Below are 23,818 nucleotides of genomic sequence, written 5' to 3'. Positions count from 1 at the left end.
AGAAGCCCTGTCAGCGCCTGCCCGGCGAGGTGGGCGGCACAGCCTCCACCCACACCCTGGGGACAGACTCGCTCTGCCCCACCCACCAGAGGGCCGAGGATGGGCAGGGATCCTGGGTGTGTACAACTGAGTGACAATACTGGGGTGTGGCCGTCATCTGCCCAAGAGCCGCGGCTGGCAGGCAGCTCAGGATGACCAGGACGCCCGGGAGCGGCCAGGAGAGTGAGTTCTCCAGATGAGAGTGACCCGGGCTCACAGCGGAAACAGGAGAGTGTAAGACCGTGCGTCTGTGCACATGCACGTCTACAGACACACACGCGCACGTACGCAGAGCTGCGTTCCTCCTGACGTGTTTGTGACGGTCCACTTACTCTCTGTTTTAGAATGGGCAAGAATATGAACAACCCAGTAAACCAACTGAGGGCTCCCCCAGCTCACTGGGGCCAGCTTCCCAGAAGCAGACACAGCACTCACCCCATCTGGAGGTGGCACTAGGGGACGTCGGACGCCATAAGGTTAGCCTTGGTGGGGATTTCAGACACTTGCCAGACAGCAAACCAGTGTCTCCAAAAAGAGCCTGCTCCGGCTTCCTCTGGGAGGGGCCCCTTCGGCCCAAAGCCACACGCACCAGCTGAAACGCAACAGCGATGGAAAGAGCCCGCGTGTGCGTCAGCCGCGGCCTCTCGGCTCTTCCCTGTGGACGGGGCCTTTCTAACCAGACAGATGAGAGGCACCCCAGGGCGGCTGTTCCCACAGCCATTCTCTCTCTGCACAACCAGCACTGGACAACTTTGGGGGAGCTAGCCTGGAGGTACCCAAGTATCTGGGACCTTAAAACTAATCTGAAATCCTGTCCTAATGCTCAAAACCATTCACACTTTTTTTTCTTTTTTTGCCCATGAGGCCACACAATCACATGGTTGAGAGGACCTTTAAAAGACACAAAGCTTCCAGAACCTGATGTCCAATGGTGCCAGCCTCTGCCTGCACGGTGAGGGACCTGGGCCACCATGACCAGAAGTTCTCTCCTTTTAAGGTCCCAATTCTGTCCCTTGTAGCTTCTACCCAAGCCCTACATCTTGGGGCCCCACTAAATTGTGAGACTAGAAACCTTTTCTGTAGAGAAAGCCCAAACAAATTAAAATGAACTTTTCTTTGAGCAGGAGAGAAATTTTTAAAAACGAGTAGGGGGACTTCCCTGGCGGTCCAGTGGTTAGGACTCTGCGCTTCTGCTATTAGGGGCACAGGTTCAATCCCTGGTCGGGGAACTAAGATCCTGCATGTCGCACAGCGCGGCCAAAAAAAAAAAAAAAAAAAAAAAATGGGTAGGGAGTCAGTTCACGAAAGGATAGGAAAGGGCACCCTGGCCAGGGCTGTGGTCACCAGTCGCTCGGCTAATGTGAGAAACCGAGCAAACAGCCTTTTACAACTGCGGAAGCCGACCAGGGAACCCACCGCTCACTTAGCAGGTCGAGGCAAGTTCATCTGAACTAGACCCTGCTCGGACCTGAGTGAATGTTCATGTGCTGGGTCCTCAATAATTTAATACAAAAACGTTATGACTTTAACATATTCCTGAATTCATCTTTAAGAAGGTTTCATCTGTCACCAAAGGCTTGAGAAGAGGCAGCTCGGAGCCTGGAACATCCCTGGGGGCACGTCAGCTCGCAGAGAGGCAACAGGCACTTCCCACTGGGGTGCTGAGGACTCCCCAGGCAGGCGACCTTTCTCTGTCCTCCAGGGGGCTAATAAAGGCTGGAACAGCTTTTAGTTCCAAGAGACACCTGCTATGATTCATTCTCTCTTTTTCCAAAGGCTTTTAATGAGACAAACTGTAAAAGAATCAATGTGCTCTGACAACTTCAAAAACTGAAGAAAAAAAAAAAAAAAAAAAAAGAGCCTTATTTCTTTTCGGAATACTTTAAATCTCTTTTTCCCAAAAAGGACTTTCAGATATCTTACAGCACTGAGCTTGTTACCAGTAAGGAGGGTAACATAACTTGCTGTCCAAACCAGGATGCTTTTGAAAGCAGGCATTATTAGTAATTATGCCAGAACAATGCAAACTACGACGTCCAGGCCAGGACCACCTGGCCCATGGGTCTTCTCCCACTACCCTTTCACCTCTGACCCTCACTGACATTTGGGGAGCACCTCCTCTTTGCGAAGCACCACAGCAAACTCTCCACCTTCCCTCACTTTAATAAGAAAACTAATGTCCTTTGTGAACACACTTAGCCCAGGCCTGCTTCCGAGTGGGCCTTCAATACGAGCCATGGCCTCCCTGGTTGGCTTCCTGGGCTGTCCCGACCCCGCGTCTCAGAACCTTCACCCTGGACACCCTACCTGCCCTCAGGGACTCTCGCTCAGCTCGCTGGTCCTGAGCGTGGCCTTCGCACCCACCTCTGGGCTGCAGCACCTCTGTGGAACTTGCTTCCAAGTCAGCCTCCCCGCCCACCAAGGGCAGCTTTCTGAGCTTCCATCTCCAGCCCCAGCCCGGTGCTTACGCTGCACTGCGTCTGGGAGGGTGACACGTCAGCACACTTCCTGTCACCAGCCCCGACCCCGCTCGCACGCCCACAGCCCACTCTCCCACGCCGACGGCAGCTCACACGCGTTCCCAGGCAGCCGCGGATGCACAGAACCTGACGGTTCTCACGTGACTAACGCCAGGACCTCTGTGACGCTTCGTCTGCTCAGAGGCCCTTGTGCTGGCCAGGGCCCTCCTGGCCAGTCGTGGTGATGGACCTGTCTGGGGCCAGATAGCCCGACTTCTGTAAATCCTGGTGTTCTCGGCAAAGTGAGATACAGACACAACTCATTCAAGGCCGTGAGCTGAACTAAAAAAAAAAAAATGGGTAGGGAGTCAGTTCACGAAAGGATAGGAAAGGGCACCCTGGCCAGGGCTGTGGTCACCAGTCGCTCGGCTAATGTGAGAAACCGAGCAAACAGCCTTTTACAACTGCGGAAGCCGACCAGGGAACCCACCACTCACTTAGCAGGTCGAGGCAAGTTCATCTGAACTAGACCCTGCTCGGACCTGAGTGAATGTTCATGTGCTGGGTCCTCAATAATTTAATACAAAAACGTTATGACTTTAACATATTCCTGAATTCATCTTTAAGAAGGTTTCATCTGTCACCAAAGGCTTGAGAAGAGGCAGCTCGGAGCCTGGAACATCCCTGGGGTCACGTCAGCTCGCAGAGAGGCATCTGGCACTTCCCACTGGGGTGCTGAGGACTCCCCAGGCAGGCGACCTTTCTCTGTCCTCCAGGGGGCTAATAAAGGCTGGAACAGCTTTTAGTTCCAAGAGACACCTGCTATGATTCATTCTCTCTTTTTCCAAAGGCTTTTAATGAGACAAACTGTAAAAGAATCAATGTGCTCTGACAACTTCAAAAACTGAAGAAAAAAAAAAAAAAAAAAAAAAGAGCCTTATTTCTTTTCGGAATACTTTAAATCTCTTTTTCCCAAAAAGGACTTTCAGATATCTTACAGCACTGAGCTTGTTACCAGTAAGGAGGGTAACATAACTTGCTGTCCAAACCAGGATGCTTTTGAAAGCAGGCATTATTAGTAATTATGCCAGAACAATGCAAACTACGACGTCCAGGCCAGGACCACCTGGCCCATGGGTCTTCTCCCACTACCCTTTCACCTCTGACCCTCACTGACATTTGGGGAGCACCTCCTCTTTGCGAAGCACCACAGCAAACTCTCCACCTTCCCTCACTTTAATAAGAAAACTAATGTCCTTTGTGAACACACTTAGCCCAGGCCTGCTTCCGAGTGGGCCTTCAATACGAGCCATGGCCTCCCTGGTTGGCTTCCTGGGCCGTCCCGACCCCGCGTCTCAGAACCTTCACCCTGGACACCCTACCTGCCCTCAGGGACTCTCGCTCAGCTCGCTGGTCCTGAGCGTGGCCTTCGCACCCACCTCTGGGCTGCAGCACCTCTGTGGAACTTGCTTCCAAGTCAGCCTCCCCGCCCACCAAGGGCAGCTTTCTGAGCTTCCATCTCCAGCCCCAGCCCGGTGCTTACGCTGCACTGCGTCTGGGAGGGTGACACGTCAGCACACTTCCTGTCACCAGCCCCGACCCCGCTCGCACGCCCACAGCCCACTCTCCCACGCCGACGGCAGCTCACACGCGTTCCCAGGCAGCCGCGGATGCACAGAACCTGACGGTTCTCGCGTGACTAACGCCAGGACCTCTGTGACGCTTCGTCTGCTCAGAGGTCCTTGTGCTGGCCGGGGCCCTCCTGGCCAGTCGTGGTGATGGACCTGTCTGGGGCCAGATAGCCCGACTTCTGTAAATCCTGGTGTTCTCGGCAAAGTGAGATACAGACACAACTCATTCAAGGCCGTGAGCTGAACTGGGGGAAATCTGGCGAAGGGCAGCGTGGCCACACTGTACACCTGCACCCTCAGTCACAACCACGTGACCAGGAAAACAAAAGCTGTGACACCGGGGGCTCACGGGCGGCCACTCCTGGCTGTCGGCACGCGTCTGGGTTAGCCTCCCCGGCTCCCTGATGTCACTGCTGTTCGCTGGCCAACGAATGGTGTGAGCGCACGCTCCCCCCTTCAGGTCGGCCCTTGGTCACCTCGCTGCCACTCTCTCCGCACCACACCCGGCCTGCTCCCCGAGCCCCTGCAGACCCAGATAAACAGGCACCACGGCAGGGGCCTCCTGGCCGCCTGATCACAGCACTCTGCTTTAGGGAAAAGGCATCTTCGAGGAACTGACCTCCACTCTGTGCCATAAACGGATAATTTTTCAAAATGACAGAGTCTAAGTGAAAGGCGGCCTCCAGTGCATGGCATCCTGTTCCCCCGACGGCGTTTGGCAGGGAAAGATGAGAAGGTGCCTGTGCTTGTCCACCACCCACTGAACCTGCCCGCCCCCGACAGTGCCCTTGGTTTCAGAGCCTGAGCGCACGTGAAAGGCCTATGGGGACGTCCCTGCAGGACGGGCCTCCGCGGGGACAAGCTACACAGTCCCTGAGGCCCCTGTGTTGGGCGAGGCCCCCCACCTACAGCTCCCCGGGGAGCGCTGGGGGGTGCAGGGGGGCGCGGCCCGGGCCGAGAGCCCTCCACGGGCACCTCCAGCCACGCTCACCTTCAGGCGCAGGGGCAGGTCCTCGGGGCTCTTGCCTGCCAGCTCGTCATCGTCGTCGTCCTGCAGGAACAGGTCGGCGGGGATGACGCCCTTGGCGTACTTCTTGGTGATCTCCACGAAGTCGTCCAGCGCTATGTAGCTCTTGGCTAAAGCACAGGAGAGAACACACGGGGTCTGAGAGACTGCAAGCACTGTCACCCCGCGTGGCCAGGCGAGCAGGGACATGCTGGCTGGGCCAGGCAAACCCTCCCTGGGCCCGGACGACGGGAAGAGAGAGGCAGACAGGCCTGCCGATGGCCTCCTCGCCTTGGTGACGTGCTGTCCTTCCCCCGAAGCGGCCCCCTCCCTAGCTCTTCAAGCCTAGGGGCTGCCTGAGCCCAGCTCCAACGCTGACTCCTCAGCCACCGTCACCGCCAGGGCCCCTGTGACCCCTCCCTCCCTCGGCCCTGGCTCCTCACAGCAGTGACGCCCTGCGGCCCAGCCCCCTCCTAACCCTGCCAGTCAATGCGCATCCTCTGAGGACCTACTGTGTGCCGGGCCTACTGTGTGCCGGACACACCTTCACTACCTCCGCCCGCCATGTTCTGCCCTCTATCCCCCACCTCCCCACAGCCCATGCTGGGTGCCCCCAGGCCTCTGCCTGTGACGTCTGCTTGGCCTGGAGCCGCCCCAACCCGGTGCCCTCCGAGAGCTAGCTGCCTCCTCACCCTCTCTGGCTCAGGCACCCGGCAGCTCTCTGTCCTGCAGGGACTGTCATGCTGCCCTCCCTGTCCCTCCAGGGTGCATGCTCCCAGTGGGCAGGGTTCAGATCCCAGAGCCCAGAACACTGACACGCAATCAACAGCCCCAAAGGGACTGAAAATCCATCATGCCTCCAAGACCCTGGAGGCCAGGCCTGGACTGGCAGGAGGGAGCAGACACAGCGCTCGGGGTGGTGGGAGAGACAGCACGGCAAGAGGTGGCACAAGCGCAGGACCGGCGGCCGTACTCACATTCGCTGCTGACCAAGCGCTCTAGCACCCGCCTCTGCTTCTGCAGCGACTTGGGGACGGGGCCAGGCTGCACCCCTCCATCTGCAGGGGACAGAGCGGATTGAGAATCGGGGCAGGCTGACCGCCCCACTCCCTGCAGCCCCCCGGGAACCTGCCAGTGTGCCCCGGGGACTGCAGGGCCTGGTGCCTCCATGCAGCCCTGGAGGGCAGTGCAAGGGCCACCCCTCAGGACTGTCACCTCTCAGCTTCTGCCCCCAAGGGTGACTCAGGCCCCACAGGGCACAGCCCATCCCCTGTACGGGCGCAGCCTTGGCACTGGACACACCACACCTTCTGGTCAGCCTAGCTTGTCCCCATACACCTTTGCTGCTAGCGTCGTCACTTGGCGTGATGCTCCCCTGGAGGAGGAAGCACCCGCCCCTACTGCCACACCCCCAACCTGGCAGGCATTCACCCAGCTCTCCCGCGCCAGGCTCCGAGGTGCACCTCTGCAGGGGCGGGGCGGGCAGGAGTTGGACCAGAGCGCAGACAGTGACAACAGGAGAGGAGGGGCACCGTGACTGAGAGAGGCCACGGGAGCCCCGAGTGGAAGTGGCCAGTGGGGGCGGGGGCAGCACGTGCAGGTGGCGCTGAGGCCTCACAGGGTCTCCGGGCTCCACACGGGGCAGCCGAGCCTGTCCAGTCAAGCACGCCTCTTGGGGGTGCTGCCACCCGGCCACCTCTGCTCGTCCCAGAGGGGCAGGTCAGACAGGAGTCCTGCCCTGAGATCCCCGGAGAAGGGGCAGAGGTGCCCACCCAGCAGTCCTCTCTGATGGGTCGGCAGGTAGCTCCAGCCCCCAGCATCTACCCCTCAGGGCCGGAGAAGGCTGGGCGAAGCCCTGGGCAGAGAGTCATTTTCTGAACAGCGGGAGGCAGGGGCTCCTCGAGGTAACGAAGTCACAAGAGTCAGGTGCCCGCCGTGCCACCAACCCAGGGAAATGGAGAGGCCGCACCCAGTTGGGGACGCCCATTCTCCTGCCCCATCCGTCCTTCTGGCTGCTGCCCGTGCCCTTTGCGGAAAGCTGAGTTAGAAGGAGGTGGGGAGGACTGCAGAGCATGGCGATGAGGTCCGCCCTGGAGAGACTCTTGGGCGTTCGGGACCTAGGTCCCTGCCCGCACCTCTCACCCTCCCCGCACTCCCTGTCCCTCAGCAAGCAGGACACCGTTGGAACGACAAGGCCTGTGGCTCTGCCTGTGGGCAGGAGGGGAGGAAACCCCAAGGCGCAGAGCAAATCAAGGTAGAACCAGGGGAAGGGCCTGCTGGGCGCCCAGACCTAGGACTGAGCCAGAGCTCAGGGCACAGCTCAGGGCGGGGACCCCGGGAACAGGAGGATGCCCAGGAAGGACGCTCCCCGGCTTTACAGGACACCTGTGAGGTCCCCACAAGAAGGCCCCTGGAGCCCCCGCTTCGGTTCCCATGGGGAAGCACCCAGGACTCCAACACAAAGGCCCAGGAGGCCGCACGGCAAGGCCGCGTACCGTGCTCGTTGACCTGGCCCACGTTCTCCAGCAGCTCCGACACGGCCACCTGCTTCTTCTTCTTGGGGTTGAGCTTCCAGTACATGACGAGGGCCGCCTTGCGCACGGCCCGCTCCAGGTCGGTCTCGGAGGAAAGGTGCCTGACCTCCTGCTCGTTCTCGGAGGTGATGCCTGAGAGAGGAGAGGCACCAGAGCCCTTGACTCACCTGCCCAGAAGCCGTCAGCGGCACCCCGGCCCTGGCCACCCCGCTGGAGGGGGTTGGGAAGGGAGTCCTGCAAGCGGCTTTGCAGGCACCTTTGTCACCAGGGCTGAAACGAACACCTGACCAAAAGGGCGTCTGGCCGAAGCCCTGGTGGTGGGCGGCTCGGCCCGGCCTTTCAGCAGACACTCACCATGGTGGCCTGGTGCTGGGCAAGGACTCCCCATCTTCCTGGCTTGCTCCCCCCTCCCCATTTCACCCTCACAAGGACCCTCTGGTGGGATGCTGCTGTCCCCGCCTTACAGATGGAGAAACCAAGGCACGCAGGGGCGGCCTGGATTGCCAAGGCCACCGAGTCAGAGAGGCAGAGCCGGTCTCAGACCCCGGTCAGTCTCACTGCAGTGAGCGGCCCGGATGCAAGAGCGGGGCATCCCTGCAATCCACAGCGCCCGCCCCTCCTAGGGCAGCCAGGAGCAACTGTGTCCCTGCACAGACGGCCCTTTCCCAGGTAGGCAAGACTCACCCATGGAGAGACCGGGAGCAGGTTTCATGGGCTGGTCAGCAGCTGCCTTTCCCCCTGCTCCCCAACCACCTGGACGTCAGCATGGCCCTTGCAGAGGGCAGCGAGACTAGGGATGGAGGACTGGGTTTTTTCTCCTTTGAAACGTCTCCGAAACTTTCCACCAGAGCCCACGTTTCTTTTATGATCGGTAAGCACTCAACTGTGAGAACGTGGAGGGTGTGGGTCGCACGAGGCCTGGCCCCCTCCCTCACATGCCCTCTGGTCCTCGGGCCTGCCTTGGCTCCCTCAAGGCCTCTGGGAACCACTGGCTCCAACAGTGAGCTGTGCGGGCCGCACCGACTCGATCGGCCAGTGCAAGGCCATCCTGCCTGCCCTGGAATGGGGAAGCTGGCTTGGTGAGAAATTTTGGCTAGCAAAATATGACCATTCCAAGTTGTCAAAGGCATCAGCCTAAGGTCCAGAGAGAGTAGATTCTACATAATAAATGTTACTTTAAAACATTACAATGCAAAACCAGAAGAAAAAAAATACCAAACTACAGAGCACTTCTCTCTGGGTTTCAACGTGATGGGTAATTTCTATCTTTATGTTTTCTATATAGTTCAAGTTTTCTTTGATAACAATAAACACTTCTACAATCTGAGGGAAAAAAGGCCCCTTTCTGACACACACTTTCATCTTTCTTCTGAGGTTTCAACCTTCAGGAAACACTCCTCCCTGACACCAGGAACGAGCCATTTCCCTTGGGCAGGATAACCTAGTAAGTGTCTACACGTGGCCAGGCTACACATCACTGCCCCCCCCCCAACACCCAGACCCGTCCTGGCGGTGAATGCCAGCCTGAGAGGGTCTTCACTGGCCCATGGTCCCCAGCTTCTCGGCTCAGACTGGATGGAAAGTTAGTTCAGAAAGTGCCACTCTGACCTCAGGCCCCCGTCATGTTCTCCAACTTGGCTCGAGGATCTACTCCTCAATTTGGATTAGAACCCAGAGGGTATCTCCTTGTAGACACCACCACAAGTTAAAGAGGATGAAAATGGCTTCACTCCCTAAATATCACATGTTATACTCCAAAAATGTCTAAATGGCAAAGCCACTGGCATAACAGAAACCACACTCATTGCTCAACGGCACTGCCAGCAGCAAGTTTCCCTGCTGCTATTTTAGTTGTTAATTTAGCAAAGCAGCACGGCATACCTCATGCATCCCCCCAGGCCTCTTGACCCACCTTTTCTGTCCGCCAGGCACCGGCGGAGAAGCTTGACGGCCTCGCGCCGGCCCTGCTTGGCGGCGAGGGTCAGCCAGTCGACGGCAGTGCAGTTGTTGACCTCTTCATCCCCGTCGCCGGCAAGCTGCAGGTAGCGTTTCCCCACCTGCAAGCAGGACCCGCCACGCCATGTGCTGCAGCGGCCTCCATGCACAGCGCCCGGGCTCCCACCCCACGTCCTGCCCTGACCTGCTCCCCGCAGCTGGGCAACCTCGGGCTCCCGCTCCCTTCCGCCCGGTGCTCCCTGCCAGAGGGGGGTGTCAGGACCCCTCCCCCACCTACGAGATAAGAGAGGGGGTGGGGGCATGAGGACAGGCAGGAAGCAGATGGATGGTATCAGAGGAGGTGATGCCCAAGATCAGGTGGGAGCTGGACAGACGAGGTGAACACGTACGTGCTCCCCAGAGGACGGAGTGAAGTAACAAACACACCATGAACACGGAAACGCAACAAACGGGGGCCTGGCACACGGCAGGCACAGTCAGGCCGGCTCCCAGCTCCCAGCTTGCAGGCACCAGCTTCTCCCAGACCCACCATGCTGCGGGCCGCGGCCTGCGTCTCCCGTGGACAGCACTGCTCACCTCCGTCTGTGCCTTGGGGTCCCCAGCCTTGGCCTTCTCCAGGACCTCTTCGAAGGGGGTGTCCACATCTCCCTTAGCAGGCCCTTGAACACAGGAAAACAAGCAGATGGACTGTCACCAAGCTGGTCCTTGTCACTTGTCTGAGGAGGGGAGGGGACGGCAGGAACAGACTTCAGCCCCAGGTCAAGAGCGTGACAGCAGATGCAGAGAGAACGCGCCAGGAAGCTGCTTTCCTGGGAGCAAGGACCACAAAGCTGCCAGGTAGCGGTTCCAGTGGCTGCTCAGAGCTCGTGGTGGGAGACAAGGGACGGGGTGGGGGCACCAGTAACCACCGTCGCCCCCTCAGCTCACTGCAGCCAGAGTAGCTGAGCTCAGGCTTGAACGGAGTTCTAGAAAGATCCAAGGGCTCAAGTTCAAAAGCCCCTGACCTGAAGTACCTCCACCCCAATGCCCAGCACCCCAATAAGCAAACCAAATTCATGTTTTCCAAGACTGTCGTCTATACACACGACTGATTTTTGGAGGTCATAATCACGGTACATACATTTTGTTTTATATATATATATATATATATATATATATATATATATATATATACACACATAAAGTAGTGAATCACAACCAATTTCCCATGTTTCCCTGCAGTGAAATGTACCATTTCAGTGGCTCAGAAATCCCATCAGGGATCTGGGCCTCTCCTCTCCATCGGACCTTTAGGTTATTCCCATACTCCCTAATTTTATATAATGGTGCCAACAAACCATTCTGTGGGTGCATTTTTTATTGGGGGGGGTCATTCTCCCAGCATAGGTTCTTCAGGTGAATTACTAGGTCCAAGGGTCCAAACATCATACAGCTCGTGCTATATTTTCTTTGTAAAAAGCTATCCTAAGTTACAAAAGCATCACGTAACTTCATCGATTTCACTACAACCTCTCCTGCGGTGGGCAGCATAACAAAATCTTTTTTTTAAAAGATCACTTTTTACCAGTCCCTTTCTTTGATTTAAGCAACCAATACCCGGGCCTACGCCCAACACCACACCTTGCCTCAGCCATTGCCACACCCCACCTTAGCAGGTGCCTATTTGGGATTAACAGACTCTTGCTCTCTAGACATTTCTGGAAACAGAAGGCAGAATTCAGGGAAACATGTTCCTGGGGACTCCCAGGAACCCCCACCGGATGACCAGCTTTCCCTACCCCTTCATCCAGGCCTTTCCCAGAACCAGGTCCGCCAGGCTCAGAGCCGGCCACTGTGTGCAGGGTGCCCAAGTCTATGGCACCCAGGAGCCCAGGGGGAGACAGCAGGGCAGGGGCCTAAAGCGATGCAGCCTAGGAGGTTCAAAGGCAGAGGTCACACCTAGTTTGGAGAGGACACAGGGGCCGGGCGGGGGTGTCTGGGAACAGCTCAAAAGGAGGATTCTTTTTTTTTTTTTTTCGGTATGTGGGCCTCTCACTGCTGTGGGCTCTCCTGTCGCAGAGCACAGGCTCCGGACGCGCAGGCCCAGCGGCCATGGCTCACGGGCCCAGCCGCTCCGGGGCATGTGGGATCCTCCCGGACCGGGGCACGAACCCGCGTCCCCTGCGTCGGCAGGTGGATTCTCAACCACTGCGCCACCAGGGAAGCCCAAAAGGAGGATTCTTAACGAGACCCACAGGTCAGGCACCTGTACTGAGACCCTCTTGGTGGACAGCTTGCAAACATGATGATACCTCTCCCTGTGGAGTTCAGACTGGGTTTCCTTGCCCAGGTCCCAGGGACCTAACCCAGAGATGGCTTCAGGGCCCAGGACGTCCATCCCACCCCGTGGCCCCAGACCTTGGTGCTTCCTGAGTCATCAAGGTCAGTTCTCCCTTCCGCTGCTGTCACCCCTTTCAGCAAGGGTGGGAATGAACTTTCTGGCCAAGGGCTCAGACTAAAGAGAACAAATGGGAAGGGTGGGCTCGCAGGGAAGGAGGGTGTGTGTGTAGAGAAATCTGACCTGCGTGTGAATCTACCCTTAGCGTCAAAGTGCCGCATGACCAAGCGAGAGTCATTTTCAATCCCATCGTCAATATCCATCCAGTAGGATGGTTTATGAAGAATGAGACACTTCGTATTAAGTGCCTGGTCCAGAGTTGGCGTTCCCAGTGTGCGTTCCTTTCCCCTCCCCACGTCCCACCTCTCGGCTGACCCCAGGGCCTTCCTGGCTCACTGAGGCCACACTTCCCAGCCCAACACCAAGCACCTCTCGGAGTTCACAGCTCTTTTCTTGACTAACTAAATTCACAAGACCAAGGTCCTTTTTATTAAATCAGAAGATGGAAGATTCAAGCACAGATCTGTTGGCTAAAAAGATTATTCTGTCTGTGATTAATTTTTCGCAGACATTGTCCATGGCCTGACATTTCAAGACGTCTCCTCAATAGACAGAATCTCTTTGAAACATGCACCTCGCCTCCCTCGTTACTCTGCTTTCCATTGGGCACTGGCAGAAACAGGCCTACAACCACTCAAATGTTGGGCTCATGCTGCGAACCAATCGGGGGGTTCTGGCTTCTTCCATCTAAGGAGGAGCCCTCACATAAAGAACACCGCCAGAAGCGGGCTGCGTCAGCGTGGACACCAAAGGCCACTGAACACACGAGTTCTCTGCAGGCTTGACCCTCGTTCCTGGCCTCTTCCTAACCCTAACCTGATGTCCCCTTTGGGGACCCACCCTCCCCCACTCTCACAGGGTGGGTGCAGCAAGCCTACCTGGCCCATCCAACTCCCTGACCACAGCGGCAGGTTCCGGGAGGGACACAGACCCAAGTCAGGACAGTGGGGTCTGTGCTGGCTGATGGGCAGCGTCTCTTCCTTCTGCTGGATCTCAGCTGACAGACACCAGCTTGGAGGCCGAGGGCTGCCCCGGGGGAAGCCCACCTGAGAGTGAGGGCACGCAGGAAAGCAGAGCTGGGGGCAGATTCCCAATCATGTCATCTGAGTCCCTGCATGCTCTACACTGTGCAGACATATGGAGCTAACAAATCCCCTGCACCCTGTTTTTTTGGTTTTTTATTAAAAATAAATTTATTTTATTTATTGATTTATTGATTTATTTTGGCTGCTTTTGTTCTTCGTTGCTGCGCGCAGGCTTTCTCTAGTTGCGGCGAGCGGGGCCTGCTCTTTGTTGCGGTGCGCGGGCTTCTCACTGAAGTGGCTTCTCTTGTTGCAGAGCACGGGCTCTAGGCACTCGGGCTTCAGTAGTTGTGGCGCACGGGCTTAGTTGCTCCGTGGCATGTGGGAGCTTCCCGGACCAGGGCTCGAACCCGTGTCCCCTGCATTGGCAGGCGGATTCTCAACCACTGCGCCACCAGGGAAGCCCCACACCCTGTTGTTGTTTTTTGTCTTTTGTTTTTTGCTTATGTTAATTTACATCGGGTTTCAACATCACTGGCAACCGAGAGTGTCCCGACTCTAGCTCATTTTTGAAAGTCTTTCTATCAATCACAAAACGGCAATAGCAGAGCTGCATGGCCCTGGGTAGTCTCCTCACCTCTGCGAGGATCCACAGAGGACCAGCACACCCCCTCCTTTAGACTATTTATCTCCTGCGGATCCCAGGCATTTGAGAGACTTGTATCCACCACGCCGCATTAGTAACTGATGCTCATTTTGTCATGAAATGGGAGGAGAGTCTCCAGGATGCTGTCCCCTCCCCCCAGCACAGCCCACCTCCATTTTCCTGCGTCTCTCACGGTCCCACCAGCCTTTACGGAGATGATCTGCGTCCCGCAGGTCTGACCCATCTCCATCCCCCAGTGTCAGACACGGCTCAGCAAATGCTGAACGGATGGAGGGATGGACAGGGGACCGACAAGGGAATGGTCTCAAGCTTTCATCTCTGTCTCCCCAGATTCTTGCACAGGGCCTGGAACACAGCACACGCTTGGCCTGGAGACTGAACTGCCAGGCTCACCTCCCTGATCTGAGCAGGTTCTGAGTAGAAACAGACAAAGGTGGGTGGCGAGCAAGTCATGCTCCCACCCCAGGGCCATGGGCTGGGGAGCCTCAGGCGTCCCTTCCCAGAAGTCCCGAGGGCTCTGCCAGCTCCCCAGAGACGGCTGAGAGCAAGAGAGAAGCTGGCTTCCATTTTCCACAACTGCTGAGACCTAGATTTGCTGGAGCACATTGTTTACATTGTTGAATGCACGCCAAAGGCTCTTGAAAGAAGCGCACAATCTGAAACACACAGGAACTATGACGCCGTACTCCTGTCTCTAGGGGCTGCTGCCCTTCCACTGCCTCACTCGCTGGCCCTGGACAAAGCCTTAGGCTCCCTGGCCCTCTCCTGACACCCACCACCTGGGCTGCGGTGAAGGGAAAGGTGACGAGAACCCAAGGGCGTCCCGCGTGTCCCCGTCATCGCTGTGGGAGGCTGGGTCACCTTGCACCAGGGGGTGTCCCAGCAGCCTTCGTGATGCTGACTCTGGTTCTCATGAACACACAGGAAGGACAATCCCTGCGACCCCGTCCTTTCCAGGGGCTGGCTAAGCTCCAAGGTGGGGGTCCCGGGCCAGAGGTCCGAGCTTCCCACAGGCCCAAGCAGGGGTCATGGACCTCGCCCATCATCACTCACCCAGCAGACGTTTACTGAGCATTGGCCCCAGGCCAGTCTGAGCTCCAGGAGCCAAGGCCACTGAGCTGAAGGAGGCAGGACCCCCGCCCTCCCTACCCACCCAGGGGCCAGACGAGGACCACCACATTCCAACAGTGCAGGCTCAGGGGGGCGGTGGAGGTGCCAGGCATCATCAATCCTGATGGCAGGGGCTTCCTGGAAGAGGTGACACCCAAGACTTGGAATGCAAAGAGGAGGTTAAAGGTAAGGGATGAAGGGCATGCTGCCAAGTTTCCAAAGGTTCCAGGAAGCCACCAGGCGGGAGACAGCCTCACCGCCCCTGCCATCTGTCCTCATGACAGGTCATCCTAGAGTGAGGGGGTCAGAGTGATGGCCTGGCAACCAGACAGACCAGGGCTTCAGTCAGGGTAAAATAATGTGTGTACAAAACTCCCTAAATCATCAATAGACAGCACCTTGGCCGGACGAGGAGGAAGCGAGTCGTCTGTGGCTGTGGCTTGTCCCCAGGACAGCAGGGACTCGGCGCTCCGCAACCGCTCCTGCACCACATCGTCTCCTGACCTTCCCAGTCCCGCCGGCCCGCCCCGAACCCCGCTGGGAAACGGCCCCGCCCACGCCCTGCACCCACCTGGCAGCTCCGGCCAGAGACCTGGAGTCAGCCCAGCTTCCGGGGGCCTCTCCACCTGCCACGTGCCTCCCTGCCGGCCTCGGCTCCCACGGGTCATCTCCACGTGACAGAGGTCATGCCGCTCCTCTGGTTTAAAGCCTCTAACGTTCCCCAGAACACCCATTCTCCTTATCCCGACCATTTGAGACCCCACGCAGTTGGCCGACCTCTTGACGCTGCGTCCAACCCCTGCCCAGAGCCATCAGCCCGGGAGCCCTTTGTGCCCTGCACGCCCCTCTTCACTTACCCTCCCTCCTGGCGGCGGGCCCTGCCTGCCTTGCCCTGTCTCCTGCACCCGCTGAGCAGGCCCTCGGTCGACACTGGGGTGAACGCTTCCTGCTGTGTCCAATTCAGTGACGGTGACGCCACAGACAGAAGTGACGCAGCAGGGCCCAGATGTGGCAGGCCGGGACCCCGAGGGTGCCAACTGGCCCAGCACTTGCTCAGTACTCCCCGCCCCTCCTCTCGGGGTCAGAAGCCGGAGACCACATGTGTTTCCTGACTCTTCTTATCTGAAACTGGCAGTCTTGACTTGGTCCGTCCTCTGAGGCCGTTTTGCTTCACCCAGATTGAGACCAAGCACATTCCCAGCCCCGGTCTCCTGGCCCCGCAGCCGTGGGGTGTTTGTGGCCGGACCGAGATTCCAGATCAGGCCCTGGCCTGCCCAGAGGCCTCGGAGAGGAAGCAGAGAACGCAGTGATCTTTGAAGGAGATGTGGAGGTCAGAAGAGCCCAGTGGGGCGCGTTTCTGGGGACTTTCAGGCACTGGTCCAGCGTGATGGAGCCGCAGAGCTCAGGCCCTCTTCACCCAGGGCTCGGAGGTCCCTGCAGCTCCGCTGGGCACGGGGGCGGCGTGGGACAGGAGACCGGGATCAGCCCTGCGCCCGTCACTCAGCACTGGCCGCTTTGGCAAGTTGATGGCTCAGTTTCCTCGTCTCTAGATGGGGACAAGAACAGAGCCTCCCTCTCGAGCTACCGTAAGGGGTCACGTAAAGCCCCCAGGTCCACAGTGCACATGGCAGATGCTCCCCACCACGGGTCTGGGGCCCCTGCATGGGGTGGGGGCAGTGCTGAGCTGGGGGTGCTCACCTCAGGCAGCTGGCTTCTCAAGGGGGAAAACGAAACGGCAAGGCTGGGTGAGCTGGAGAAGGGCGGGGCGGGGCCTGGGACTTCCTAACTCATACAGAGCACCTGGTGCAGCGGGGGCCGAGAGAGTCACGGCGGCCTGCCTCGTGCAGGACACAAGGAAGCACGTGGGCACACATGCACACGCGCGCACAGCTTGCAGCACAACAGCCTCCTGGGGGAGAGAAGAATCTGACGCACACGTGAAGCCCCTACACCCAGACACACAGAGCCTGGAGCTGACGTTGAGACCGGTTGCCCAAGCGGGACTGAGTGGGGCCGTGAAACTGGAAGGCTGCCCCGACATGTGAGGCAACACCCCAGGAGAAGCCTGAATAGGAAGTGAGACGGGCTCAGGGGGCAGGAGGCTTGATGACATCCACGAAACACATCGAGCTCCAGGCACGGACCCTCTCCACGCCACCGGGCAGGCACCTCAGGGACGAGGGGCCTTGACTCAGCACCTCGTCCCATGCGCCATGCTCAGAGCACAGGGTCCCAGCACGTGGACTCCACATGGCTGGTATGACTGCGCCCGCTTTACAGATACAGAGACAGGCTCAGCGAGGCCTCCCAACTCCCTCAAGGGCCCACAGCTCAAGGCCACCAGCCCAGCCAAGCGCCCCACCTCAGCCATCCCGGCACCATCTTCCTGCACCGCCTCATGGCCCCGACACTCAGTAAACAAACAGCTCATGTGGACAGACGTACTCCAGAGTCCCGGCTGGGGTGCACGGGAGACTAGCACTGGCTCCAAACCACAGGGCGTTTCTCAAACTACAGACTTCGACCCAGAAGGTCACGGAACCATTTTAACTGCCCACAAGCAGGATTTGTTGTTTTTAAATAAAAGCAACAGAATGGAGACTATCAGACAGCAACACACGCACTAAGGACAAGTATGGTTTTGGAAATTTCCATTCCCGCTGGATGTGTGCGTGTGTGCGTGCAGGCCCATGGGTGTGCGAGTCCGCTTACGACAGCACACGTCTTTCTTGCTGTGGGAGGGGGTCAGAAAGTCTAAGAGGCGGCAGTGCCTTGAGAGCTGGGTAGGATTTCAACAGGTGGAGATGGCGATGGCATATTTTGGGCTGAGGTTCCCACGTGGCAAAGGGGAGGTGGGGGAACGGGGAAGGCGGAGGCGGATTTGGAGAACGTGGGATGGTCTCGGTGAGCAGGGAGGAGAGGGCGGTGATCCACGGAAAGAAGTCACAGGGCTTTCACCACCCGCGGAGCTTTTAGACCCGATGTCCGCCACGGGCTCCGTTCTGATCACCACACCTGTAATCGGAGCCAAGTTCCCTACTTCACAGGTTTGGTCGCCGTGAGAATCAGACAGACGCACTGAGAAGCACGGGGTGGATTATTATTATAGTTGCCGATACCAACTATGTTTTCCGCAAATATCACAGCCAGAGGTCCAGGGATCCTCCCTTTCTTGGAACTCACAGGAGACTTGAGGATTTTTCCCTACAACAGCCCCGAAAGCACAGAGGAGCCTCTCACACAAGGCTCCTGTTACAGCCCGTTGCCTGGCCCTGCCCCCGGCTCACTCCTGGTGTAGCTCAAATCGCAGGCCAGACACGAGAGCATCACCAGTCTGAGCCTTCCTTCCTCGCTGCCACCCTGTCACCTGGGAGGTCCGGGGCTCTCTCTACCCCAAGCCCACCCCAGGCGAGGCCATCTCTTCCCTCTGGCCCTTGCCCGTGCTGTGCCCTCTCCTCCCAGGCTCACTCTTGCTCAGGCGTCATCTCTTCCCACAGAGCAGGTCCCCACCTCCCCAGCGCCAGGGCCAGGGCCCCCTCTATGCTCCCCACGAGACCGTGGGCTCCTTGGAGGCAGGGGGCAGGCCTGACTCACCTGTGCTGCCGATGGCCACTCAGGGCCAGCAAAGGGCCGTGCTCAGTGGGTGGCAGGTGGACAGAGGACGGACCAAACCCTGGTGTCCCTCCCCCAATGTCAGCAAGGCTGCCAGCACCACAGCCAGCTGTCCCGTCGCACCCGGGTCCTCACACTGTCTCATCTCTTCCCCTGGGAGGCGCCTCCTGGGACAGAGTGGAAACCTGAGGAGGCCCAGGAGTGGACTGGGGGGGAGGGGCAGCCCTCGGAAGCCTGGCCTGGGGATGGAGGATAGTGGTCCAGAGGGCAGCGGGGACCTGGGCCCGGGCCCAGGCATATTCCAGGCTGGCAGCCAGCCCCCAAGGGGAGTGGCCATGTGGGGCCCCCAGACCAGGCAGAGCTGCCTGACTGAATGGCCCCTGAGCAGTGGCCACGGTGGACAGGGAACAACACGGGCTGCCCCGAGTGCTGGGCGGGACCAGCTGGGGTGGCAAAGACTTCCTCCTGACACCCCCCCGTACAGTGCCTGGTGGGGACCCTGAGCAGGTGGGAGCTGGTGCATTTGATCATAAATAAAATAAGGAAAAGTGAAGTCTGCTGCGGCCCAAGTTTGTGAACTTAGGAGCAAAGCCCACTGCAAGGTGAGAGTCGAGGGGCCCTGGGTGGAGCAGGTGGGCCGCCGACCACAGGGGATGCCCTGCAGGAGGAACCTCGCAGGGGTGTCTGGACCACGTGCTAGGACTCGGGTGCTCGCCCTGCTTCTAGAAAAACCCCGGGGGAGGACAGTCCAGCTTCCCAGGCCCCATCCTCTTACCTGTTCCATCCACCCTTTCTTGGCTCCTGGCATGCGAGGCCTGGGGCCCGGCCGGGGCAGCCGTGTCTCTCACATCTGGTCCAGGTCCAACCTGGGGTCCGGGAGCTCGGGGCGCCCCACTCTTCTCCTGCTCCACCGAGGTGGTGGCATTGAGCCGTGAGCGGGCCTGGGGCTGTGGCAGCGGTGGAGACTGCGGGCCAGAGGGGCTCGGAGGACGGGCACCGGAGGCCATTCTGCAGCGAGAAAAGCAGAGGGTCAGACACATGAGACCAGCCAAACCCAGTCTTCTCTGGCCTCTAGTTTCTGGTAAAGAGAGGGGACAGAAAAGGGAAACAGGGTGGGGGCTGCCCAGCATTCTATGTGATCTCATTCAACCTCACAACAGCCCCCTTAAGACACTCCCATTTTACAGGGCAGGAAATCGAGGGAGGAAACACTCAAGGCCGGCTGGCTCGGCAAGTCCCACAGCAGGCATGAGCCGGGCCCTAAGTCTCAAGGCCTTGAGTCCCTGCCTCACCAGGCATGAGCCACGGGACCTCGGGTGTGCTCATCTGAGAAGTGGGGATGTAGAATGTCGTGAGGATTCAGTGAGATGGTCCTCACAGAGCCCTGGGCACGGTGCCTGGCTGTGCTGGGATGAAAGCTGGCCTCCAAGTACATCCACCCAAAATCTGTGAAGGAGACCTTGTTTGGAAGAAGGGGTCCTTGCAGATGCAATCACGGATCTTGACATGAGATCATCCTGACTTAGGGTGGGCCCTAATCCAGTGACTGGTATCCTTATAAGAAGAGGGAAACACACAGACACAGAGAGGAGGGCACCATGTGAAGGAGGAGGCGGAGATCAGACAGATGCAGCTGCACGCCCAGGGATGCCAAGGATCGCCAGCAACGGCCGAAGCTAGGAGAGGCGAGGAAGGACCCTCCCTCAGAGCCCCCAGGAGCAACCAACCCCGCCGACACCCTGATCGCAGACTTCTGCCGCCAGAACTATGAGACAATACATTTCTATTGTTTAAAGCCGCCAAGTTTCTGTAAATTTCTTTTTTTTTTAACATCTTTATTGGAGTATAATTGCTTTACAATGGTGTGTTAGTTTCTGCTTTACAACAAAGTGAATCAGTTATACATATACATATATCCCCATATCTCCTCCCTCTTGCGTCTCCCTCCCTCCCACTCTCCCTATCCCACCCCTCTAGGTGGTCACAAAGCACCGAGCTGATCTCCCTGTGCCATGCGGCTGCTTCCCACTAGCTATCTATTTTACATTTGGTAGTGTATGTAGTGTATATATATCTATATATACACTACCAGTCTCTCACTTTGTCCCAGCTTACCTTTCCCCCTCCCTGTGTCCTCAAGTCCATTCTCTAGTAGGTCTGCGTCTTTATTCTCATCTTGCCCCTGGGTTCTTCATGACCTTTTTTTTTTTTGTATATATGTCCATGCCACTCTATCACTTTGTCCCAGCTTACCCTTCCCCCTCCCCATGTCCTCAGTCCATGCTCTAGTAGGTCTGGGTTTAATTCCTGTCCTACCCCTAGGCTCTTCATGACTTTTTTTTTTTTCCTTAGATTCCATATTGTAAATTTCTTATATGAGCCCTAGGAAATGAATAGACTGGCACAGAGTGAAAGTTAAATAAATGTGAGGAGAGGGGAAGGGGAAGAGGAAGGATAGGGAGGGGAGAGGGGGAGCGAAATGGGGAGGGGAAGAGAAGGGGGGAACACAGCCCCTGGAGCCAGGATGTAGTCAGACCTGCCCAACTCCCAAGCCCTCCACGCTAGGCCTGAACCACAGAACAAATATCAGGGAACTTGAATGCACCAGATATGAACACATACTAGATGTGGAGTGACAGAAACCATGAAGCTGGTGTGTCAGAACAGATGACTGGAACAGACTGGCGAGCACAGAGAGTCTACAACAGGGGAAAGGGCTCCATTAATCAATAATGCCATTTAGCAAAACAGCAAAAACCACCACTGACACAATTAAGCGCAACCATGAGCCCCGGACCGTGGGGCTGAGAGCTCTAGTTCCCCAGCCAGGGAACCAGGATCAGGCACAGACCCTGAAGAAGTCGGGACCACGTGCACTGTGCGCGGGATCCCCAAGGATCCCATGACCCTCACCACAGCCTCAAGGCCATATCCATCCTCTTCACTGGGATGAGGAAATGAGCACAGAGTAGGGAAAGCCCAGTAATGAGGAATCTGGCTCCCAAACTAACCCGTCATAGCTGTCGCGCCCTTGGCTGTGTCCCCCAGCTCTGTGGTCCTGAGCAGGCCACGTCCCTCTCTGCGCCTCAGTTTCCTCAACTGTAAATGGGGACAATCGTCTTACACTTGGGGACACTGTGAGGACTCCATGAGACCAGAGACCACAAGGCGCCAGGTTCCCAGGCATCCCCAGTGCCCAGCTCCAAGCTCTGAGCCTGCCCCGAGCCTGCCAGAGTGGGTGCCTGACACGTGTCTGCAGACTGCTGACACGTGTCTGCAGACTGCTGACACAGCAAGAGTCGGAGGGGGCCCCAGGCGCCACACGCCACTTCCCCGGGGCTACACAACCATGTTTGCTCCATTCCTACTAGAGATGGGTCCCAGACATCAGATCTCCGTCCGCCAAAGAACCCTGGAGATTTCAATCTGGACATTCCTCCCTCAGAGGGACTGAGCCCTTATTTTAAAACATCCCCCTGGCTGCAAACCAAAAGCATGTCAAACCACATGGATCTGCTTGGAAACCAACACAGTGCTTGGTGCTATTTCCAAACACCAGGCTTTCCGGAACCAAAGAAAGAGGAAACTTTTGTGAAATTGGTCATCTGGCTGCACATGCAGATCCGTTGGGCAGGTGGCCAGCTGTGGGTGGGAAAGTCAGCCGGTGATTTAGCAGACAGAACCCAGTTGTGCAGGTCACGGGCTGACCCGAGACAAACCACATGGAGCCACGTCCGACCTGGAATTTCAGGAAAACACAGGTTCTGGCTGGCCTGTTGGGGTAAGTATTATGCATGTCACATTACAATCAAAATAATACTGTTTCAAGTAAAATCTCTGGTTAGTGAGAATGGATGAATAAAGGAGGATTAATTTTCAGGTTCCCTGAGAGTTGGCCAAACCCTTTTTGAATCAAAGACCTTGTTATTTTAAAACAAACGAAATGATCCAATGCCATGGATGGGTCACAGGGAGGATCACAGGTGATCTCCCGGTGGAGGGACCCGCATGGTGTCTGGTGCTCTCTTTTCTGTCTTCTTTCCTGTGACACTGGGGGCCCTGAAGGCAGGGGCTACATCTCATTCACTCAGAATACCTGCCCGCTTGCCCTGCAAGGTACACCCGAGGCAGCCTGGCCTGGGGGAAGAAGCCGGCAGGGGAAGAGCCTGCCCCATCTCACTGTGTGATCGGAAGCAGGTCCCTCCCTCCAGCCTGGCCCCAGAATCCCGAATCCAGACTCCTGACCGCAGGATGAGAGCGTCAGCGACCCGCTCCACCCCAGCTCCAAGACTCCTCCGATGCCTACGAGTGGGGCAGTCAACCCTCACTGCCGCCCCATGACCAGAGCAATGGCTTGGAACCTGTCAATGTGTAAGATCCAGAAAACCAGAGTGGCCAGCATTCTTTCCACATGAGCACCCAGGCATATTTATATCCCATCAAAACACAAAATGCCAGCATCACGGAGCTCGGCTGAGGGGCTGCCACCCCCTGAGAGGGCTGCTAGGACCGTGCATCTACTGACACGTGGAGAATGATCTACGTGGACTTCAGCCCAAGCTCTCTAACCCTTGCTCAGGCCGGGCCCACTCTGCTCTGCCCCCAGGGGGGCCACCCCGACCTCTGAAACAAGCCCCCATGGGAAGCCTTAAAGATGTTCACACAGCCTCTGAGCAGAGCCTCCACCATCAGGACCCCAGACCAGGGGAGAAACCAGGGATGCCACGGTTTCACATTCACCCCACTTGCTGCTCCTCCACATCCACGTGCCACTGTGGACCTCCACGCCTTTGCTCTTACAGAGCACCTCTCTGGTGTCCATCACGGCTGTACTTCCCAGCACCGTCCAGAGAGGGCAGGTGTGAAACTCAGCCCCTCCAGATGGTGCTACACTATATAGCTGTTAACAGGGACCTGTATAAGAACGTTTAAAGATAAGGAAATGTTTGTATGACGCTGTTAAGCAGGACTTAAAGCAGCATGAGCCATTGCCCTGAGTCTATTTAGGATGAAAACAAAATTCATCTGCACAAAAAGATGGGAGAAAATGCCCCCAAAATGGTTATACTATGTCTGGGTGAAGAGACTACAGGTAGTTTTATTTTATTCTTTTTCTAAATGTACTTCCCTAATTTTCTATAATGAACGTGCAAGGTTTTTGGAATTACCACAAAATGTTATTCTAAAACCCGTCTGTGGGCTTCCCTGGTGGCGCAGTGGTTGAGAATCTGCCTGCCAATGCAGGGGACACGGGTTCGAGCCCTGGTCTGGGAGGATCCCACATGCCGCGGAGCAACTAGGCCCGTGAGCCACAACTACTGGGCCTGCGCGTCTGGAGCCTGTGC

General features: G+C 57.3%; 1 protein-coding gene across 1 annotated transcript in view; it reads right to left on the bottom strand.

The window, feature by feature from the left end:
* Nucleotides 1-23,818, bottom strand: part of WFS1 (wolframin ER transmembrane glycoprotein) — a 30,716-nt gene that overhangs the window by 3,746 nt on the left and 3,152 nt on the right. The window contains exons 2-7 of the mRNA XM_007119729.3: nucleotides 19,249-19,481; nucleotides 10,202-10,284; nucleotides 9,582-9,726; nucleotides 7,631-7,801; nucleotides 6,113-6,193; nucleotides 5,121-5,266 (exon numbers count right to left, since the gene is read on the bottom strand). Coding sequence (XP_007119791.1) covers nucleotides 5,121-5,266; nucleotides 6,113-6,193; nucleotides 7,631-7,801; nucleotides 9,582-9,726; nucleotides 10,202-10,284; nucleotides 19,249-19,480 — 858 coding nt within the window. The 5' untranslated portion in view covers nucleotide 19,481. The remainder of the gene's footprint in view (nucleotides 1-5,120; nucleotides 5,267-6,112; nucleotides 6,194-7,630; nucleotides 7,802-9,581; nucleotides 9,727-10,201; nucleotides 10,285-19,248; nucleotides 19,482-23,818) is intronic.

Source organism: Physeter macrocephalus, chromosome 7 (assembly GCF_002837175.3).
Source record: "Physeter macrocephalus isolate SW-GA chromosome 7, ASM283717v5, whole genome shotgun sequence".
NCBI lineage: Eukaryota > Metazoa > Chordata > Mammalia > Artiodactyla > Physeteridae > Physeter > Physeter macrocephalus.
The sequence above is the reverse complement of the archived record's forward strand: the minus strand, read 5'-3'. Positions and strand labels throughout refer to the sequence as shown.